The 24962-nt window shown below is 34.0% G+C and overlaps 1 protein-coding gene across 5 annotated transcripts in view; it reads left to right on the forward strand.

Moving 5' to 3' along the window:
- The window catches only part of LOC123524562 (tyrosine-protein kinase Lyn-like), an 86539-nt gene that overhangs the window by 9253 nt on the left and 52324 nt on the right, over window positions 1-24962 (forward strand). For all 5 annotated transcript variants that reach the window (XM_053538716.1, XM_045302849.2, XM_045302846.2 and 2 more), the window contains exons 2-4: window positions 13810-14243; window positions 15683-15763; window positions 17390-17454. In XM_053538716.1, coding sequence (XP_053394691.1) covers window positions 13820-14243; window positions 15683-15763; window positions 17390-17454 — 570 coding nt within the window. In that variant the 5' untranslated portion in view covers window positions 13810-13819. The remainder of the gene's footprint in view (window positions 1-13809; window positions 14244-15682; window positions 15764-17389; window positions 17455-24962) is intronic.

The following is a 24962-nucleotide window of genomic DNA, read 5'->3' on the forward strand; positions in this document are numbered from 1 at the left end:
TTCAACACTAATAAGATATACTTAAGTAATCTAATTTGGTGTGAAATCAGTTTACTGCATGTTATAATATATTTTAATAACATCAGGTAAAGTAAATGTTTCTGTAATTCAGTCAGTTCTAGGACATGTCTGAATCCATTTAAGTTCTTAAACAGAACAAATAATGTGTAAAACAATATTCAACCATCACATAACATTCATTGAGTCTATATAAATAACACACATCTCTCTGAATGTTTGTCCGAATCATAAAACCGCAAACCTGGGTTTTATCAGGTCATTCTAAAATAGACACAGGGGCTGATTAGAGAATGTGCTATTGCTCTTAGTCTTCTATTATAATTATGCAAAAACTATAATACCTAAATGAAAACATTAAATAGTCTTCTTATTGGTTAGATTGATAAATATGTATAAACTATTTAGAAGTGCATTATGTTTCTTTGATACCAGTAATTAAGTCTTATCAAATAGAACACTGCATAATAAAATAAGAAATCAATTACTGTTCCATAAACAACATGTAATATGTTACATAAATATATTCAATAGTGTATCCTCAGCAGCAAGTATTGCATAGCCAAAAGTACAAAAGATATTTGTTTTAACATAAACAGATATTGAATGATGTTGAACAGATATTCAGTTAAAGTTGGACATTATAGGGCACAATGAATATTTTAACAATGGATTCAGCATTAGATGTTTTACAATAAAAGGTGTTAAGATGTACTTAAAGCATATTTAGATGGAAATGATGTTCTTTAATTTTTTTCTTGATTTTTCAAAGATAGTTTAGAAACAGAAACTCATTTTCTGAAGTTCATAATAAGACCAAACAACAATTTTAAAGAAATATCATTTATCGCCAATATCTAGAGATCGGTGCCCTTACCTAGCAAAACTTGGATTCAAAGTCTTGCATATTTGTTACTACTGTGATAACTTCGTTTGATTAAAATGAAGAATAATTTTCTTTGTATGGGAATGAAAGGAGTACATGTATGTGTGTGACTTTTGCAAAATAGGCACCAATGAACAGGTCTGCAACAGCAATTTTTAATTCTGCACATATGACAAATTATAAAGGTTCAAAGCCTTACCAGTAATATTCAATCGAAGATAATCCCTGAATGACCACTTTGAAATTACCTGAAGATGGCATTAAGGATCTCAAAAGATTTTGAACCCGTGCAAAAAAATTATAATCAAGTTATATTTCACACTTTGAGACGTCTGCTAACAGAAAAAAATCGCTTTACATAACAGTTATCATGGCTACCGTTTCTTTTCAGTGATGCAGTGTTATAAATTTACATTTTGTTATAAATGCTCTTGCTAGTAGCTGCTGCCCCCGTGTGCACATGGGTTCAAAACAAAAATCGGGATTAAAGTGAAATAATTGTTATACAGAAAGAGTTAAATGAAGTAACTTCTTCAAAGAAAATAAGTATACCACAGAGTAGAAAAAAAGTATGTGCAATATACTATACACACATTTTATGATGCGGGGTATTCTGATCCATTGTATATTACAATCCGCATTTCCTTATTTTAGCATTTAAGACATGATTTATCATACATGTATAGAATTAATCATCTGTACAACATCTATTTCTAAAATAAATTATTCAAATAAAAAGAAAAACAGAAAGCATGATATATAAAAAGTATAAACAATATCATTAATCCACTATGTATCAGTTATCCATTAGGTATTCTTCCTAGTTCAATCATTTTTACCAAAGTGCTCCCTATAACCTAGTCTGTGTTCAGACCTTATGTTTTGTTCACAGGAGATAACTCCTGAGGCAATACAAATTTTGTATCATTATGTCCCTTTTATTCTCAAAACATACGGTCTGTGCAAATCTGGTTTCAGCATCTCCTGAATCCTGGAGATCGACTTTTATCTAAGGTCAAGCTATTACAGCTGAAAATGAAGTGAAACTGCTCCCAAGGGACAAAAAGAAACTGACAACAGTTGGCAACCAAAACAATGATTTAGGTGTTTTATGAAACAACTGAAAAATATATCTGCCTATCACTGATCTGTTTCAATTCATTATTCTAAAATAAATTTCTTTATTTTGAAATAAATAAGCGTGAACTGTAAATAGTTTGCTATGAATTTCTCTTTCTTGGTTTTCATTGGCTTACTATATACTAATAATACTGTATTATGTTTTGGTAAACATCCCTTTTAACAGTTAATGGTACTGTTCTAATTGAAAGATGGACAAGTTCATTGTAGAAATTTAGCAGTGTAAGGTTTAAAAGATTTGCTTTGATAGATAATGTAATAATGTCTTATTAGTGCTTCAAAACAGTTCTATTAGCCTGAACATGCTTGGCATCTGCGTAAAATATGATAGTATATACTGCTGTGTCAAAAGTGTAAATGCGTCACAAACCAGCACTAAATGATAATCGTTCCTAAAAAAAATATTTTTATATATATTGTTGTGGGCTTACTTTGCAAATGCATCGCTTTAAGGCTGTGTTTGTGGTGCTGTGCTTCCAAGAAATTTACCCTTAACTATTATCTTTTATAATTCATTGCTAAAACGTATTATAAATGAACATGGCGTATCTGTCGTGTTATAACCAACAAACAAAATATCCAAAAATACACAAATCTAACAGAATATAAAAAAAGAGAAATAACAGAAAAATCTGAAGTCTAACTGGATTTAGAACACATATCACGTCAAACTATATATTTCAAGCCGTTTCATTTCATTTCAAACCACAGTTTGTGGTTACCATATCTTGCCATACAAATTAATTGCCGTATTTTTTTAGTTCACTTAGAAAGATACTCATCTTTAAGATATGTAAGTGCTTTTTTGCATTGTTTTAAAGGAAAGAAAGTAATATTCAAATCACTGAACTTAGCGGAAATATCGGTTAAAAAACAATAATTACCGGTATGTTGTTAGTACCAGGTAGATAAATGGATTATAGCGGTGGACGAACAATTCATCAGATAATAGTTTGTACTGTTTTTCAAGGAATTTGTTTAATTTTTCAAAGTTTCTTTTTAAGAGTTTTACTTCAGTTTAGACCACAATTACTGTATGTGCTTGTGAACGTGTAGAAAATATTGTAAGTCTTTTTATAAAACAATGCATTGGATAAGGGGTTTCACATTTTGAGTACATTTTCATATGTTTTTATTGAAAAGGGGAAAATCTGGCTGAATTTGCCAATTTTGCAATAGATACACTACTTATTTGGCAGATGTGAAATAAGTACATGCACTTGTTAAAGGACGTGTCTTAAAGAAGCTGCATACATTTTTTGGGTATTTGATCTTTTCAAGGAAAAATAAGTTTGCTAATACCACTTGCATCTAGTCTCCATTAAATGTTCATTAACATTAAGTCACTGTTAAATTTGATTGGAAGGTAGGTACATTTTCTTTCGGGTGGTGATCAAATATTCATGCATTAAGGCTTTCATTGCCGGACAGTTACATATTGTGTGTGTTTTTGTTTAACATAAAATTGACAGGAAAATGTGTCATTTGATGATTTTCCAGCCTTTCTGGTACTAGAGGAAGAATCCAGGCGCCCGTCAGGCACGTAGGAAGCATTTTTAGAGTGGGGGCGGGAGGGCGGCACAGATTTTGAAAGTCAGCCGACCCATAACAAACCCAGTTCTATGAAATGTTTAACAACGTTTTTTAAAAAAATATTTTGGTTGTTAAAACATCAAAAACAATTACAAAACTGCAGGGCACGGCTAAAATTGACTCGTTGTCAAAAGATTGCTAAGAGAATTAACTAAATTAGTCAAATTATTGGGAGGGGGCGCCCCCTCCCTCCCCCCCCCCCACCCTCCAACCACACACCCCCAACCAGCTCTTATGGCCATACCCCTCCATGCATGGTACAAGAGGAAAACTTCAGATGCCCCTCCATGCATGGGACTAGAGAAAGACCTCAGGTGCCCCTCCATGCATGACACCAGAGGTAGACCCCAGGTGCCCCTCCATGCATGGTACCAGAGGAAGACCCCAGGTGCCTCTCCAGGCATGGTATTAAAGGAAGCCCAGGTGCCCCTCCATGCATGGTACTAAAGGAAGACTCCAGGTGCCCCACCATGCATGGTAAGAAAGGAAGACCCCAGGTGACCCTCCACACATGGTTCTAAAGGAAGATCCCAGGTACCCCTCCATGCATTGTTTCAAGCACAACCATCCAACTAGATGGCTTCCTCACCCGAGAGTTCTGCACCACAAGCAAGGTTTTCAACCCACAGGGGTGAGTTTAAACTCGAAACTCACTTTTCTAACTCGAAACTCACTGGAAATTCACTTTTTTAACTCAAAACTCACTGCTCAAAAAACAAAGAAATCTTCAAATTTATTCGAGCTATAGGTAGTTCGAACCAACTGAATTTCAAATATAATTAGGTAAGCTTTCTAGAGAAACATGATGTACTACATATCTTACTTAGCAATTGACTAAAGAAAGTATGAAGATGCTATAAATTACAGTTTTATGCTTATTCAAAAAAAAATCACATTAATTGTATACCGTATGAAGATAGAAGTTTTAAAAGGACCATAGGTCAAGAGTATAGCAGGCTGAGTTCGTGCAAATGAAGTTGAATGTACCATGAACCTTTATGCCATGCACTCAACGCTTTTTATCCATAAAACCTTTTTATATATACTACAAGACGGATATAACAGTCAAAACATGTTTTTACTGTGGTTTTTTACCCCTAAAAAGTAACTAAATCTGGGAGGTTAAGATGGTTACTAACTAGAAAATTTTAATACAATATTCAAAAACACATCATAAAATGCATATATAGTAGATCTATACTGCACATACTTTTTCAACTTAAAAAATAAAGGAAAACGAACATCATTAATTACGTTGTAAAACTTCTAATCCCTTCTCTATAGCTGAATCCATTGTTAAAATATTCATTCTGCCTATGACTTCTTTTCTTATTATGCACTGTGCTATTAGATAAGACTTACTGGTATCAATAGTATAAATAGTATATACATATTTATTTAATCTAACCAATAAGAAGACTATTATAATAATTAATATGATTTCATTTAGGAATTATTGTTTTTATGATTGAAGACAAAGGGCAATTCTGACCTTTTTAATTTTTTGGTGTATAATCAAAAGTAGCCTGATTAAAATGAAAGACAAAATTTAACCTCAGCTCATGTGCTCAACACCTGTTAACTAAATGCTGATTAAGATCTCTATCCATAGGAGAAATTTATTGCAGTGTGCCATACTGTGTGATCGGTCAACTAACGGTTTATCATGAGATATCGGTCAAAAGCTCTGACCAGAGTTTACCAGACTAGATAATCAGAGCCAAGACTGATGAAGTCAAAATATATAAAAGAATTATTTTTTTTCTGAAAAAAAAAGATTATCTAGTCGGTAGCCAGACTACCTATAACCTACAGATCAAGGTTGTTAAGGTAACAGCAGGGGCTGTATATAAACATGTGTGAATGGCAATAAATATCCTAGAACCACCAGGCCATGCAACATGATCATTATCAGATGTAATAGCTTGACCTGAGACAAAGGTCGATCTCCAGGATTTAGGAGATGCTCAAACCAATTTTGCACAGACCGTATGTTTTGAGAAGAAAAGGGACATAATTTTACAAAATTTGCATAGCCTCAGGAGTTATCTCCTTTGAACAATATATACAGTCTGAACACAGACTAATACTGATATATGTACAACATGAAATGGTAAACCACCATCAGAAGACAGCTATGGCGTTCCATAGATATGTGCATCAATCACTCTATATTGTGAACTTAATAAGGTTTTTGTATTGTGATACTTGTTCAACTTGCTTTACAACTGAAAGCGGAAATGACTTTGATTCGGAAAATAATCAGGTGTAAGTAATATTATTGTACAGATCAATAAAAATTAATAAATTCAAGATACTAAAGACATATTTTTGAATGGAGTTCATTTTAGGACAAGAAATACCTAACATTGATACAATATGAATAATTTCCGGATATTTAAATAAAACTGATTGGTAATCTGCAATGATAATCAATGATATTTGAAAACACGGACGTGCTGTCACCCGTCTCCCGTAAAAAGGTTACTGTTTAATCGTCCAGAAGTAGTGGGGAACTTCAACACCATGCCAATAATCTAAACCAGTTTTTCTAGATTGATGGCTCATAATGCCTTTGTTTAATATGTGGCTGCCACTTTTTCCGTTTTGAACATGAAATATATATCAGCTTCGTGTTAAATCCTATTCAACATAATTATTTTCTGTAATATTTGTCAAAAGTCTGAATATTGATGAGCAAAGTAGAAAGTTTCATCGAATATGTTGTTTTTGATTGAGGTATTGCCATTAACTGTAAGCTCATGTACAGTAATAGAAGTAGCGCTTTTCTAACCATAAAATTATGCATAACTAGTAGTCAGTCCTACCAAAATGTCTGAAAAGGTTATTCAAATCTAGCAGGGGCTTTTCAGCTAGGCAAATAATCTGTAACTGTTAATATCCCATAAATCTCCATAGCCTGCTGTGCTGACCAACATCCTCTCATTAATTGCCTGCTACTTTACCTAATCTTACATGAATTACTGACCACATGTTTTATGCCTTTTTTATTAATCATAGTAGAAATTTATAGAAGTCTTATATTGTGTTACATGTACAAAGCAGAGAATGTTTATTTTTATCATTTCCAAAGAGCTATAAAATAAAATCAATCCTATTTATTTCTTACAGGTGAGTAATGATATATTCTTTTGTATCTATCAATTATATTCTTGAAACAAAATTTATCTGGCAAAACAATTGGCAGTACAGTACAGTTTTTTTTTCGAGAAAGTTTTTTTTTAATTATTATACACAATAAAACTAAGAAAAAACTATGAGGGGAGCGGTGGTCTAGTGGATAAAGTGTCGGCCGCTCAATCCCGGGATCGTGGGTTCGAGGCCCACTGGGATTATTACCATGACTTCTCATATGATACCAGTACTGGTTTTCCAGGAAGCGGACTCGAGAGTGGTTCCAATAAGCTTGAAGCATTCATCAGAGTCACGCTAAAACAAATTAGTATAAACTAAACTAAACTAAACTAAGAAAATTAGTATTAGTCTCTACCTGTTTCACCAGAGGGTTTTATAGTTTGACTACTTCCATCCGTTTGTCAGTCCAGCAACACTAGGATTATTTTCTGAGCAGTCAATTTCGTCAGAAAGATAACTTTCTAGGTAAAATAAATGCTACTTGTAATTATTACATCAAAAGTATTGCTGGGCCTATTAACTATTTCTGACTGTAACACCAATATGAACTGCTAATTGTAAAGATTGATTTGTGTAACTTTCATAGGTTCATATGCTATATACTTGAACTTCCTTTAGCATTTCATTCAAAATACATTTTTAGTAACACAACAATTGTATTTTTTTCTAGATTCTCATGCAATGAGACCCACTGACCTAATGTTCATCTCAATGTCAAAAGCTGACCGTGGAGAATTGATAGGGCTATTAAAGCCAATCTAAAAATGCTATCTGTAACTCTCTGGCTTTCCATGTTATTATAATTTCACGCCAATCATTGGCACTCTAACCAGAAATTCTGAGGGAAATTGAAATCTTCGGACATTTTAGTAGGAGTATAGTTGGAAAGCTGTTCTATCCGTCTTTAGCATAACATTTCCAGTTATCGTTATGGAACTTTAAAGCTCCCTGACTAGTGTAGCATCTCAGATACCTGTTCTAACGCATTCATTTCATGGAATGTCATGTTATGCCTTTGAAATGCTTATTACACTCTGAAATAGTGTTTATATTTGTATCAATGAAACAAATGGTGTCCACCCCATGTTGAGATGAGAGGTGTTTTTTTTTTGCGAGTTTAAGCAAATTTGGTAAAGAAAAAAAGACGATATATTTTTCGTTATAATGATATTGTACAATCAAACAAAAGCTTAATATATTGCATAAGTGATTCCACAAACTGGTGAATATCACAGGTGTTCATGAGTATCTGTTTTGGGATAAATATGTAACCAACCCAACAACAATTTCTTAAAAATCCATTACTTTAATTCTCAAAGTAGAAAATCTAAAATTTTATTCAGAGGATTAGGTACACGGTAGATCACGAATTAGTTCGTCTGGTCGATTTAAACTTGTAGAACATTGAGTGCACGATGGAGGAAGACAGATTACCAGTGTTGTTCCATATGCATTGTAACAATAGTTTTAAATGAGAAATGTGCGATTGAAATGGGGTCTTATATTTTCACAGTTAAAAATCTGTCGCTGCTAAGCACTGTCTTTTGTGGCTTAGGGAATTATATTTAATACTCTTGTGTTTCTTGTTTTTGTTACGATTTAGTTATCTACTACGAAATTCAGAAATTGTGATAAATGAATGACTACTTTTGTTAATTTTCAAAACTGGATCGAGGTCGTAAAATGATTGAAATTGTATGCTTCCATGTCTAAGTTTTAAAACGTTTTGACCCTTCAGTAACAACATAATTTTCTAAACATTATGCAAGATTTCAATATTATGTTTTCATTCATTGAGGAAATATTTGCAAGGTATCATGTGTTGCTTTAGAACATGTGTTAAGTGTTAGTGAGGAAAGGCAAATTGCCTGAAATTTTAATGAATCTGTCAATGATCTCCTCTCCTAAATACTTTGAGCTAATTGAGGGCATGTAGAGGTGATCCATAAAGAGTAATTAATCTTTTGGATTTATAATGAATTCTTGAACTAGTGCTTGAACCAGTATAGGAATAAGTTGTACTTATTAGTCACCGTCTGGATATAAAATACAATGGGCTTATTAGTTCGAAGAGACCAAATTTTATATCCGGATGCATGGTACCTATTGTAGTAAATAGTCACATTTTATTCCTTATGTTCTTAATGCCATTAATATGATATTGTGGCTTCGTGCGTCTTAGTTATACTCAAAACACAACATTATCGAACCAAACATAATGATATTTAATTCCGTAACAAAACGAATTACTACCAGAATTTACGGTGACAATTTCTAAGGCCATTGTTGATACTCACTTTGCAGAGCAATACGGTGTGTTCCGTCCTAGCGTTTGTAGCAGCTTGTCAGAAACCTCTATCGGAGATCAAATTGTCCAATATCTTAAGCGACGACTGTTTCGACCAGCAGTCTCTTTCCAAATTGGTGCTAATGTTGTGTGTCAGAAGATTATTTTGATCCTGACATCGCCCCGTTAGCGTGAATACCCGGCAACTAATCCCGTCTTGATGGCCGATATGTGAAATCAGCGAGCTTTATACTAACGACCAGCTTAAATTTAACCAACCGCATGTAGCTTCCTTCGATGGTTTGGAAAATATCTTTCCACAGGCGTCATAGTAGAGTATAGTTTTACTTGTCAAACATGTTATTTTATAGTAATATATACAATACAAACATTTTCAATAACGAAACATATGTATTACTATGCCATAAAGGAACAATATTTATAATTTAAACATCACAGAGTGCAGTTACAGAAAATAAAACCCTTTCACTTACCTTTACTTAAAAACAGCCAACAATGAAAATTAAATGTACTTTATGAGTGTAAAAAAGAATGAATTTGACATGTAGAACCAGGTTACCCAATAAAGTATTGCGACTTAATTCCAATAGGGTCCTTTATACAACTAAAAACGACAAAAATAATCAGACCTATAATTAAAGCAAACTAAAATGCTTTCCTAAATCTTTAATACTTCAGATTATCCAAAAGAATTCTTATAAGAAAACTTTGTCATAAATACTTAAATTGTGTCTCTACCAGTCTTTTCAAACATTTACATCTCAAAACCCTGAAAAATCATTATGAATTTTGGTCGGTTGAATCCGAAGTAGCCACGACCTTTTACTATAATAACATTTTTAACAACAGAATGAACTAAAAAAAAGAACTTGTCTTTCCTTGTACAATAATTGTGAACATCTGTTTTCGTAAAAAAAGTTAACTTTCAGGTATGATGGACATTTGTCATGATAAACCTTATAAACATGATTGAGACTCAACTGTTTGACTTTATCATCAATTTTCATCAACCCAGGTTTATGATAATGAACATCTGAACAAGAAAGAGATGTACGATCAAGTGCATTCAGTATGAATCTGATTACTTTGTTCTGAGTAATCTGGAGATAGTATAAGTAAACAAACACTGAACAAGAGAATAACAAGGAGTTTTTCGAGGATTAGAATCAAGGGATTAATGACTAATGGTTGTTGCAGGTTACAAACCATTATCCATTTTATTTAGCATTCTGCCAAACAGGTTACACTCAGATTTTCCTAAATGTGATGACAGTTTATCGCCAGCAAACCATTTATTGTAATTTTCAAGCTCAATTTTTTTTTCTTTTTGGAAGCTCAAGTATTTTACTATTGGCATTTTTGTCATTACTAATACTTACTTGCATGTCTTAAACATAACATAAAATAAAAATGACTTACAATACTCCCCTTTGAAACACTACATGTAATAGTTTCAGAGCTTGAGAAAGTGTCGTTTTTCTAGACTGTACCCAAACTATTATATCAGGCAGAACAAGTATAGTTAAACAAACACTGAACAAGAGAATTACACGGAGTTTTCCTGATATTGGAATCAAGGGCATTCTGACTCAATACATAAATTTTAATCTGGTATTTACCTTTTGAATAATATCTTTAGCACATTTACTATCTAAATGTGAAATATCTAAAATATGACAAAAGTACTTGACTGAATCCTTGGCTGTTACAGGTTACAAAAACAAATATCCACTGTATCATGCTTACTGCAAGACAGGATACACTCACTTTTTCTTAAATGTAATGACAATTAATTGCCAGCAAACCATTTATTGCTATAATATCTCGGCCACGTTTGATAACCAGCTCGATCCTCCAAGTCTTACTGGAGTTATGATCCTTGAATTACTCAAACTTGTTAAAACGGACATTATCCATGCTCTAACTACTGCTGTTCTTACCCTATGTTCACCAACCTTTGTCGCAATATTTATAGGTATAAAAGCCCGACCTCTATCTGAAAAAAGCTTGATTGTCACAGTGTTTCTGAAGTTATGGCCATTGAATTGCTAAAAATTGCGAAAATTCATGCTGTCTTCTCTTTAACGTAAGTAGTACTTAGTCCTGTTTGTTTGATAACTAGCTTGATTGTATTTTGTCTGTGATGATCATTGAATTTGTCGAAATCGGGAAAGCTGAAAACTAGTTTGCTCAGTAAGTATTTATTTTGAATGTAAAAAGGTAATTTCTTATGACGGGAGTGTATTGTGACAGTTTATCACACGTGTTCTAAATATAACTTCAAATGTGTAGCGAAGAGCTGAAGTTTGTTTTAAAGTACAATACTGTGAAAGATTTACAGAAATGACAATAACATTTTTAAAAATGCAGCGATTTAGTGTCAAGTTCATCACGAAACCTATCACGAAACCCAGTATTTATACATTGGATAGGTAAATCGGAGTGCAAAAATACTTTTAAAATCATACTGCCTTCCCGAACTACATAAAGAAATTAATAAATGCTGAAAGAAGACAGTGACGTTAAATAGATCTGACCCAGAGCTATAATTATGAATGCTGTCACTATTTGTACATACATTATGATGTTCACGAGTGAAATATAGAGCTCTTTTTCCATCTTACATTGAAACAAACAAATTTTCTTTTTATTTTAGGCTAGAATCACACTGCCCCGGATGGGCTTGCGGATAAGTTCCGGATTCCCATCCCCGGATTACTCCGGATGTATAAGGAAACAAGTAGGTTTAGCAAATTTATTACGTTACAAATCTCTAAATAAGTCGTAGTATAATCTTAATTAACCTTATTAGAACCGGAATGAAACCGTAATAGCCCATATTATTTCAGCACAGTCATTGTCTTCTGGACTTTAACGATCTTTAAAGAACTGTAACGGATTTATTACGGATTCCTTACGGATATATTAAGATCTATCCGTGGCAAAATTGTGAGTATGTTCAAAACTTTGCACCATTGCCCCCGGATGCCTCCAGTTTCTGAACGGATACACCAGATGATTTACGAATGATTTACGAATGAGTTAGGTGTTCTACGGATACATTACGGCTGCTATCTGGAACTCATCCGCAAGACCATCCGGGACGGTGTGGCTGCAGCTTTATTTGTTTTCATTTTTTAAACGACGAATTATACCCATTTCACCCGCCCAGCGTCACGTGTATCGCATAATGACGTCACCATTTCATGACGTCACGATATCTAGAGTGTATAACTGTCATATAGTTCTATTATATGACGTTTCCAGACTTCTTTTAGAGAACGTGGATTCTATATATTTATGATCCTGTAATATTGATCTAGATCTATATCTTTACAATCTGAAGTATATTTTGCATGGATTTTTCTATTATTCATATTTCATTTTCTTTCGCATTCAAGCTTAAGTGTACTGTAGACTAGCTCTAGTTCCGTAGATTCTACCAGTGAAAATTCCAAATGATATTTTCACAGTTGAAACAGTGAAAATATCAATTTTATTTCACTGATAAATTTCAGTATTGCATTGAAAAGCATAAAATAAAAAGAACTAGAGCATTATTAGACAATATACAGTACATACCAGCGGCTCAAATTTACCGGATTTTCTAACAAGCTCTGCTTTCAGACCTGCATATTGATGTTCACAACAGTTATATAGCACAATAATTTCTTTTATGGTATTTTATTAAAAGTTGTCATCATTTACTATCGCCGTTGTGTACAATAGCCTACTCATGTGAAATGGTTATGATACAAAAATAACATGACTTGCTTTTTGAGACAGACAAGGAATTTTAAAGGACACGTAAATAGTTCTCGGAAGGTTTAGAACTATTATTATTGTTACTCGCTTCAACTAGTGCACTAAATCAACCATATGCGGCGCAATGCTTCCTTAAGAGGTACAATAAGTTAAATTGTTTGTAATTTTATGGTCTAGTGCACAAGAACTACAATTTTATGTTTTGTTTACAGCTGCTGTAATGAAAGTACGGATTTTCCAATATATATATTTTTTTTTTTTTTTTTTTTTTTTTTTTTTTTTTGATTTTATGCTTTCAGATGAACTACTAAGATATAAGATCTAGTAAAAAGTATAATTGATATATTCACAGTGAAGAATATCAAATATATTTCCTATGTGTTTAAGTTGGAAGTACTTTTAATAATTTCACTGAAGGGTATCTCAGACATTGCCATTCATCGCGAAAGGTAGTTTTTAATCATATTAAAACTAATGTATGCGCTCTGTATAACAGAATGAAATAATATCAATCGCATTGTTTTGATTTACCATCAGTCGTAAGGGAAAGAGTCTGTTCTGTAAGACATACTGTAACAGTATGTTGCAAGGCAAGTAAAGGAAAGTAAAAATATCACATTTATTCATTCAGTGCACACGTCGGCAGCAATCAGTTCAGTCTAACCTCACATTAAATCAAGTATTTTTGCATTGGATATTCACTTGTCAATAGGAACAAGAAAGAGCTTTAGCGAGAAAAAAAAAACAATAAATAAAATAATAAAAAAATATTTGCCTTTGTCATTGATTAAAATAAATCCAGTATTTGTTTTCAAAATGACATAAAATTTTATATTTCTTTTTTGTGTATTCATCTTGTGAGATAAGAACTTGGGACAATACAATTGCCGAAACTCATTTGATGGAATGAAATTACATAACAAATATTCTCTTTGTTTTGCAGGGGTTGAAGAATGGAATCGGATACGGATAGAAAGAAGAAATGGAAGTTGAAGAAAATAAATAAATGCTGGTTCTTAGATGTTGGCGGTAAACTGACAAGGATGAATATGCTGAACAATGCTACTGATGTTTACATGGAAGACAACGTTATTTTTGCCGATGATCTTGTATTTCAGCTTACAGAGGAAAGTGACGATGAAGTCACGGTGACAGAGATTAAAGATATATGCCTAAAACATAAGACTTCTGAATATGAGGAAAAAGAGTCAGTTGCCAGAAGTGAAAAGGAAGATTCCATTGCAAGAAACAGTGCTGATAAAAAGGAACTTGGTGAATCTTTAGAATCGAAGAGTGATCGAAATGTAGATACTACACAAGACGCACATCTTACAGATAAAAATAGAAGTTCAAGAGCAGAACTTACACTAATAGAAGGTATAACATTAAACAAATATATGATACTCAAAAAAAATCCCCAAATATTCCGTGAATTACATTAACTTTAACAAAATACATCAACTACGATAATAGCCCAACGAGTCTGGAAAACATAAAGTTTGTAAAAATGTAGAATTGATCCTCTTGCTTATTTTGAAATGCATTTGATATCTGTGTAATAGAATTGCCATTAAGCCGGTGTTGCGGGCACAAGGAGTGTTACACTTTTCATAATTTAATAAAGTCGATCAAACCGAATCTGGTATTGTTTTGCTTGGTTTGTAGTCTATACGTCCAAATGTTCAACTTACAAATTTTTGTAATTCGAACCAGCAGATATAAATGCCGTGTCCTTTTGGCCTATGGGGTCCATTCATTATCTGTGCAAAGCCGATCCTAGTAAGCATGAAGTGTGGTACAACTTCAATTACCTTTCATTAACAGACTCACACCGAGTCTGCTACTGTTTGTTTGGTTGCGATCTATGATTCTTTAAGCCCCCCTTGTCCGTCGTCCGTCTGTCCGTCTGCAAATCTGGATCCTGCAATTACTCAAAAATGATGCAAGCTAGTTCATAAAACTTGGTATGTGAATAAAGGACAATATTTAGATTATGCACGTACATGACTTTTGCTTGTAAGTCAAAGGTCAAGGTCACTATTGAGGTCAAATAAAATTATTTCCGCTATATAACTTTTATATGCATCGATTGATTATCTTAGTGCTACATAAACGTTCCCCAAGATGCGACAATGTGTCAACACATGACCTATGCTTGTACGTTAAAGGTCACGGCCACTGTTTAAGGTCAAGTAAAAGCTTGTTTCTGCAATATAACTTTAAATTGCATTGAATGATTTTTATTACCACACACACACACGCACACACACACACACACACACACACACACAAACGCACAGAGAGAAATGTTCCCAATGATTAGACTGTGTCGCGTTCATGACGTATGTTTGTCGGTCAGAGGTAAAGGTCACTATTGAAGCTCAAGTAAAATTGTTTCATCTACATAACTTTTATGTGCGTCGGTTGATTATCTTAGCACTGTATACAAATGGTCCCTATGTTGAGACAATATGTCGCGTATATGACATATACTAGTAAAAGGTCACTATTAAAATTTAAGTAAAAATAGTTTTTGTTTCTTAGCTATTAAATGCCTTGTAAGCATTTTAGTCCTAACACTGTTGCCAACAACCACAAGAAACAAACACTAAGAAAAAACTAGTATTTTGTCAGTGCGACGTTAAACCCAACAAAATAAAAAAAATAAAACAAACACTAACAAAGTTTTCCACCGGTAGTGGGGCTTCTTTTGTATTGCTACTGTAATACTCGGTCATTTGTTAAGAATGCTTTTCTATAAAATGTACAATAGACTTAGGGCCAGTTCCAAACGTGTTTTCATTTTATGATTTCAGGTCCGGAATATCTATATGGTGATGTCGATGGACAAGAGACAGATCACGAGCTGGGAAGCGAAGAATATGTACGAAAGAAAGGTAAATTGTATATTTCTACTTCGTAAAAGCTTCTTCACAAAGAAAAGAGTTGGTTATTTGATTAATAACGTTTGTGTGATTGATGTGATCGTACCAGTTATAATTATTTTAGATTCATATCACCAAAGATGCCTTGCACTTACATGTGATATTGAGGAAAATCATACGTTCAGTTTGTAAGTGATGTGTACAGTTATAGTTCCTAAAACATAAACATTATGATTCATTGTTTTTAAAAGGAGGATTCTAAAACAATAATCGTCTTTTACAGGCGCAAATTTAGTCTTTTAAACACTTTTTTCCTCTTGATTTTTTACCTAAAGTGTGCAAATTTTTCATCACAAATACCTTTCGGAACACACTATTGAAATTCCAGTGTAAGCGAAAAAATAATAAATATATAGTAGAGTTTGAAAGTAAGACGTATATGTATTGGCGAAATATAAAAACAACAACTTCTATTACCAATATCGACAATTACATGTCTTTTGCTAACGAACAGTACAAATATGTTTAATATGCAATAACATAAACAACTTAATGTCTCAACAAATATTATTTTAAATTCTCTTACAAACAAAAAGAAACTTTGTGAAAATTCCACACATCGTGAAATGTGGCAATATTTAAAAATTGTCTAAATATCTGAACATTTTCTTTTTCATTTATCAAACTCTTGGATTCCGCGAAAATGAAAAATAACAATTTTTAAAATCAATTTACACTAGAAAATCTGTATCATTTTTACAAGTGTATAAAGTGTATGTTATGTTTTTGTCATTTATGTGGAAATTTCCACGTTTTAGAAAAGTCATTTTAAGCTCATGCAATATATCTACTGAAAGAAATAACACACAACAATATTTATAAATGGTAATTAAAGGACAAGGAAAGCCTGACAATAAGTTAATTTCATATGAAAGCCATACTCAAGCCTTTCATAACGCTGAAAAAGGTTTTAAATTCGGACCACTATTGAAAACGATATGGCATTTTATTTAGCAAATAACCTTTTTTAATAGAATAATTTTATATGTTTTTTTTAATGTAAGATGCAAAACATGGTAATTTTTTTTCATTATAGCTGGAAAAAGTGGAGAAATTATTTTACAGAAATCAGTAAATACAACTCCAATATGTGTCTAGAAATTTAATAAATCCGCCATTTTATATTTTTGTTGCCATGGAAACAAAATGGCCGCCATTTTGATCAAATATTTAAATGCTCATAACTTCATCATTTTTAAGTCGATATTGAAAATTCTTTCACTTCTTTAAATGATTGCAGAAATTCTAACAGACTGAATTAACATCAAAACAACATTGTCTTTGAATATGCATAATAAAGACTAATAACAATTGACCTTACCAGTGTTTTAATGATTAAAATGTTATTTTAAAATTATTGTTTAAAGACAACGACGTATTCAGTAACGATTAACGTCCTTTACATATTGTCATTCATTGCCAAACACTTCTTATAGATCGAACATTGGACGCTAAGTGTTTACTGCATTTTGTAAAGTTGGATATTATGACAGTTTGTATGCTCAACACAATGTCTGCATTTAGTTGGGTTTTTTTTTCTTAAATGCGTTTACTTGTTTCTGTTTACTTTGATTCCAGGAAAGTTTAGAGGTTTCTTCAAACGAGTTAAACATATTGTAAAAAAGAAGGCATCTTCCAAGCATGTACGTATTTAGATTATCAGCTGTTGATCTTTTTATTACAAACGTATCTTCACATTTTAATATTATATAATTGTTATAAGGAATAAAATTGACAATATTGACATAAAAATAATATATTTTTTACCTGCCCAAATAGCTCAATATGGAAAGCCTAGATCTAAGGATCGTGCGGTTGAGTTCGACCCTCAAGCGATTCATCCTCCAACTCTGATTTATTAAGGGATTTGACAGTGATTTGCGAAGAACAGGTTTGTTCTTGTACAGAAACCAGGAACACTGATAAGGTTAACTGTCCGCAGTTACATAGCTGAAATAGTGGTTGAAAAACGGCGTTTAACTCAAAAATAAACAATGTAATATTAAAATGAAGTCTCGCAACCGATGTGGAATTCAGACGTCAATATGAAAACATTTTGACGTTTTCCGGTCTATTGTAACTTAATGAAGAACAAAGAGGTATGTAATAAGTGCATGATATTGTTTCAGTATCATACGAAGCATGATTCCTGTTCATTACTCTGGTTATGCAAAACTGATTGTTCTCTAATTGTCCCTCAGGCACACACGCGTTTATTTACTTTTCATATGAAATTTATCCACTTGCAAGTTGAAAATGTAATCGTGTGAAGTTGGCAGTACAGCAGTAGCAGCAATAATAGCATTATACCGCTGTTACTGCCAGCGATTACAACAGTTAAATGCTACTGATGCAAACAGTTACAGCAGTTAACTGCTACTACTGCAAACATTTACAGCAGTAAATTCTGTGTACTAACAACAGTTAACTGCTACTACTACCGGCAATTAACAGCAGGTGATAAAGCTGTTATATTATTTTGGTGTTACTGTCATCAGCTATTCGGTTTATCATTGACCTACATATAATACTGCCATCAGTTAAATTGTGTTACTAAAATTTGTATAACGAGTTTCCTGTAGATGTTACTATCAGCAGGTAAATGATTCTTCTTCGATCAGATTAGTCATTTCTTTGTTTTCCATTACCAGCACTTAGATATTGTCACTCAATGCAGGTTCGGGGCTTCCGTGGTGTGGTGGTTAAGGTAGCTCACTTCAAATCAATTGCCCCACACGGATATTGGTTCGAGCCTCACGGGGTTTGAATTCTTCATATGAGGAAGCCATTAAGATGGCTTGCGGAAGGTCGGAGGCTCTTCCGCTCGTGATGACCTTATGCACGGAGGGTCACTTGGCGTCTTCCTTTGATCTCCCTCCAACATTAAAGTATGGACCTACGTGGCCTCGTGGTTAAGGTCTTTGACTTCAATCTCTTGCCCCTCATCGATATGGGTCCGAGCTTCACTCGGGGCGATGACTTTTTTATGTGAGGAAACCATCAAGCTGGCTTACAGACGGTCGGTGGTTCTATCCAGGTGCCAGCTCGTGATGAAAAAATGCACGGAGGGACACCTGGTGTCTTCTTCCACCATTAAAAGCTTGAATGTCGCCATATGACCTATAATTGTGTCGGTGCGACTTTAAATCCAACAAAATAAATAAATAAATAAACCATTTAAGCTGGAAGTCGCCATACGATTTGTGTAAGTAAACCAAATATAGACTAAGATTAAACCAAATATAGATTTAAGATTAAACAGAGATGCTTTACAATGAGATACACCAGATACCTGTCAGTAACAAAAAAACAAACTGTATATATAAAATAAATTAAATAAACTGTTGTATCTACTGACAGTAGTAGCAATTATCTGCTGGTAGTAAAATCAATTAATTGTTGTCACTACAGAAACTGCTGGTACCACTAGTAGTAGTTAACTGCTGATAGTACAAACAATTTACTGAACATTGTATCTGTTGTAAAAGCAACTAACTGCCGTAACCGCTGGCAGTAGTAGCAGTCAACTGCTTTAACTTGTGGCAGAAGTAGCAGTCTACTGCCCCTACTGCGGCTTCTGCTGCTAGGGGAAGTGGGGTGAGGACGTACGTTAGTAGGCTGCAAGGATTAAGTGAACGAAATATTTCGCTGTAAACTTGCCGAATTTTGAACTGAAATTACATGTCCTAATCAGAAATTCAATGAATTTTGATTGGTATGTTGCTTTACATTTCATAAAATAATTGTGCCAGTGTTGTGTCACAAAACCTATTCTTTAGCAACATTGTCTTTATAGTCGGATAACTGTAATTTTTCTAAAAGTTTTTGAATCTTGCTAAAAACAGGTTTTGCGCTACAGCACTGGCATATTTATGTTGTGAAATGTAAAGCAAAAATCCATTTACTACAGTTTAAATTTCCTACAGCATATGTACTTTCGATTTAAAATTCAGCCATTTTTGTTACAGCGAGACATTTCGTTCACTTATCTTACAATCTACCAAAGTACGTCTTCCCCCTGGCAGAAGCAGCAGCATTTCAAGCAGAAAACTACTCCTTACAGCATACTACTGTTCGTCCTGCCCGACGGACAGCTATACTACTTATGAAAATGTTTCTTTAAGCGACACAAACGGCAAAAAAGCGTGCTAATCAGATGTATTTAAGGGGTTTAGTTACCTTCACTCAAGTGATTTTTTGGAGTTTTTATCATTTATTAATAAATAACCTTCATAATTCATATATCAAATGTTCTTGGAGAATTTAACAAATAGGAAAGACAAATACTTACAACCTAATTTACAAAAGCTTCTCTTACCTTGCATGTGCCTTGCGGACGTAATTTGATCTTGTTTTACATATTGCTCAATTTGCTTTGTTTTGTGACAACCGGAACTTTTTGTTTTTCGGTAAAAACACTCGAGGACGGCAAGCGGCAAAACGAAAGTGAAAATGATTTGAAACAAATTAAAATTACATTCGTATAAGGTAAGCATAGGCTTAATAAAATACAAGAGTTGGCTAAACTTACACGCAGGTGGCTGTAGTTAATTTGTATAAGCTTTTGAATAACTGTTTATAGTCGTGACATTCGACTCGCCACGAAACTAAAATGTTTTTTTTTTCTCAGAAATGAACAATGACATGTAAATGAATAACCTGGGAACAGAATGATACGTTCGATAGGTGTTATTGGCATGCGGATATTTTGCCATATCTTATTTGGTTGAAAAAGTGACAGAGCATGAAACGAAGGTCACCTTGAATATCAGCACTACAAAATTATTCACCTTTATTTATCCAGTATATAGTAAATGGATGCTGGATTTATTTTTGGGCAATAGGCTGTCTTTTGATATATTTTACGATATATAGCATCAATATTGACCAAACAGATGTGATAAATGCCTAGTTATGTTGCGATGAAACGAAAGGCAGAGCATGAACCATGTTGATAGGTCAAAGTCTAAGGTGACAAAGTGAGCTCATAAATAAAATTTGCCACTTGTATTTCGTGCATTGTAACTATTTAATGTAATGAGTTTAAACTTGACATGAATATTGATGCCGATGAGACGATGTGCAGAGGGCATGAACAAGGTTTGTAGGTTTAAGATTTAGGTCAGAAATGGAGTTCAGAGGCTAAATTTGTCTTGCATATTTCGTGTCTGGAGCATAACTTCATCACCATTCAAGGTATTGATTTCGGACTTGGCATGGTAATTTAGGGATAAGACGATGTGCAGAGTGCATGACCAAGGTCTGGAGGCAAAGAATCAATGTTACAACAAAGTCAAATTCCTCTGTCATATTTTGTGCCCTTGGATGAGCAGAGTGCAAGAACTTGATGTTAAGTCAAAGGTCAAGGTCATAAATTGAGTTTGCATCTGTCTGTGCGCAAAAAGGCTTTACATTTCCCCTTCCCCGTCCCCCTCCCACACACACACACACACATAACTATGATCTCCCTCCAAAAATCACTTTCTTAGTATTCAAGCGCATGAACTTGGTTGGTAGGTCAAAGGTCACAGTCTCAAATTGAATTCAAATATCACGTTAGTCCTATGTATTCATATATTCTGAGTCCGGAGCACAACCTTAGACTATTCAATATAGTGATTATAAACTTGAAATACATGTGAGTGGTGATGAGGTGATTTTAAAAGTCAATCCACATTATTGACATACGTAAACGTACAAACACGCACGCACGCACGCACGCACGCACACTAACCCCCGTCCCCACCGAAAAAAAAAACACTTTTAATTTCGTGTGCCTTATCATTCCATTACTGCCGCCGCACAAAACCCCCACATTTCTATCCTAAATGTTGGCCCACTTTACGGAGCTTGTGCTTGGTTGCTCATTTGAAAAAAAAAAGTTTAGGTATGCTATTTCCGTGTGGTGTCGACATTTTCAGACTTAAACATAGGCCAAAGTTTGCATAGCTTTTGTTTAAAAAAAACGGAGAATGCCGAATAGCAAACGGAGAATATGTAATTTGCCGATTTTTTACGGGCCCTTTATTTTAAATGTTTTAATAGAAAATCAGGGGGTAGGACGTAAGTGGTGTCTTTATAATAATAATAATAATAATAATAATAATAACTTTATTTAAAGAAGGTAACACATAAAGATATATAACAATGTTTCGGTGGTTTAAGACAGAAAATGTGTCTATCGGGTAAATATGGTGGATTGTGTTGACAAATCATCACCCTTGGGCGGATATTTTGCCAGGTAAGTGAGTATTTTCTTTTACTTTGGAATGATTGGATGCGTGCATTCTGTTTTTCTATTTATCTCCTCCCGACAATTTACTATGAGTCTGTACCTGGCGCTGTAAAACAACTATTGAACGCTTTATACGGAGATAGATAGTTCAAGTCCTGCTAAAATCTACTTTCCCAACGATTTTTGTTACAAAACAGTTCGCCCGCATTTATGATAGCCAAGGCTCTTACTTACGACTGCATCGTTCAAGTGCGAGAACCTTTTAATTGCCGGTTTTAATTTTGACATTTTATATTTGATAAGACAATTTAACAAAGGACGATTTGTTTTATTGTGTTGTATTGAATTACATAAAATGTTCGTAAATGTAAGTAAATGCAATCAGTAATCCAATGTTATAAGTTCTAAAACGACACTTATATGTATCAGACAGAACATCACGGTACGTGGTAATTACAATTTACTGTTCTAACGTGTAAATGCCATAATCTGTTCACAATTACTGATTGCATTTAGCATGTACTTACATTTACGCACACTTTATTTAATTCTGTACAACGCAATAAAATAAATAATCCTTTCTTAATTTGTCTTAGCATGCAAATTCGAAACATCACGAATGAAAACGGTTCGGCTGTCGAAATGTTTTATGGTGACTTTCCTTGTACACTAGAATGGTATCATACTAGAATCTCTAACACAGTACAGAGACCCGAATAGAGTTCGATTTAAAGTTCCCCGTTAGATACTGAAATCGGTTAAAACAAGAGAAAATCGGCTATATATGGTTCTTGCACTTGTGCTATGCAGTCGTTTGTTAGAATTTATTTTTCTATAGTCTTGCCTGTCATAAATTTGGTCGAACTTGTACTGTTTTTCACAAAAAAAATTATTGGCAAAATTGACTTAGCAGGACGTGAACCATTTATCTCCGTAGAAAGCGTTCAATAACTTTTACGGCGCCAGGTACAGACTCAGGTTAAATTGTCGAGAGGAGATGATTATTTGTTAACAAAATCCGCCATATAGACACAATTTTCTCACTTAAACCACCGAAAGACACCATTTACGTCCAGAAGTATACCGGTTGTTATCGGCGAAGTCGCCAGAAAGCATTTCCTACTGGTTGTAATAACCTTATATATATTTATTGGTTTCTGATATATGAATTGCCTCGAGGGAGTGTAAAACAACGTAAGGACACACATTTATTAGTCCCCTACCGGTAGAACACAGGAGGTGACTGTCGGAATGCCCTCTGCCCGTCTGTCCGTCCGCAAATCTGGATCCTGCAATTACTCAAAAAGTATTCAAGCTAGGTTCATTAAACTTTGAATGTGAATAGAGGGCAATATGTTGATTACGTACATGTATATACATGACTTGTGGTTAAAGGTCATAGGTTAAGGTCACTGCTGAAGGTCAAGCAAAAATTGTTTCCGCTCCATACCTTTTATATGCATTATAAATGGATTATCCTAGAGCCTCACAAAAATGATCCCAATAATGGGGCAATGTGTCAACACATGATCTATGCTTTACGATGAAAGGTCAAGGTCACTGTTTAAGGTCAAGAAAAAAATTATTTCCACTCAACTCAATAACATTTAATTGCATAGAAGGATTGTTTCTATTACTAGTATTACAGAGAAATGTCCCCCATGATTAGATTCTTTGTCGCCCACATGACATAAAGGTCAATGTTACTATTGAGGGTCAGGTAAAATTGTTTCTTTGCCTTAACTTTTATTTGCATGAATGAACTATCTTAGTACTGCACACAAATGTTACCATGATGAGACAAAGTGTTGCGTACATGATATGCTTTGTTTCTTAGCTCCTTAATGCATTGAAGCATTCTAAGTCCCAACAACGAACAGTAGCAAAATTTTCCGACTTCTGTATTGCCACGTCAATACTTATTTCATTTAGATTACATTTTCCCAAGCGATAAAAGCAACTTGCCATAAGGTCGAAATAAGATGTCGTGCGCTCGGCTTTGAAGACTCCTGTTTAAAAGTTTTCAAACCATTTCCACCGATAGTTGGTATATTTTCCACGTGTATTATAAGTTTGCAATATGTTTCTCCTTGTCTTAAACCGCTTATTCGATTTCAGAATAATTACACGCAATTGTTTATTAGCTAACCCACTGCCAAAAGGATAATTAGGTGTTTATATGTTAAAAAGCAAATGTATGGTCGCCATGAACATAGCTTCTTAGTACCTAGTGGTTAAAGACCATTTTCGTGGACTATAGGATTGCTGTTTTCCGTCCATCCGTCATTCCGTCATTCCGTGCGTCCACAATTTCGTGTCCAGTACATAACTCTGTTATCCACGAAGAGATTCTAATATTACTACTAGTATTACAAATTTTCACCATAATGAGACGACGTGTTGTAAACAAGACCCAGACACATAACTCAAAGGTCAAGGTCAACTTGGAGGTCAAAAGTCTATCAGGCTCTTTTTCCTGTCCGGTCTTAAACACAACTATCCATCAAGGGATTTTAATATTACTTTGCACAAATGTTTCGCATAATAAGACAATGTTTCATGCACAACTTTCAGAACAAAGCTTCAAAGTCAAGGTCACAATTGGAGGTCAAAAGTTCACATGGTATTAAAATGGTATTGTTTCATGCGCAGAACCAAGAACCCAAGCTTGAAGGTCAGGATCGCCATTGAGGTCAAAAGTCAAGGGCCAAGTTTTTCTCCTGTCCTGTTCATTACGTTGTCATCCTCAAAGGGATTTTAATATTACTTTGCACGAATATATCCCATAATGAGATAATGTTGCATGCGAATTAATATATTAATTTGTCGTTATAGTTGATATTCTTCTGGCCTTTTGTTATTCGAAACTTAAATCGTCCATTTTTCAGCTGGAGCATAAAGAATAGCTATCAGTTT

The sequence above is a fragment of the Mercenaria mercenaria genome, chromosome 3 (genome assembly GCF_021730395.1).
Source record: "Mercenaria mercenaria strain notata chromosome 3, MADL_Memer_1, whole genome shotgun sequence".
NCBI classification, from domain to species: domain Eukaryota; kingdom Metazoa; phylum Mollusca; class Bivalvia; order Venerida; family Veneridae; genus Mercenaria; species Mercenaria mercenaria.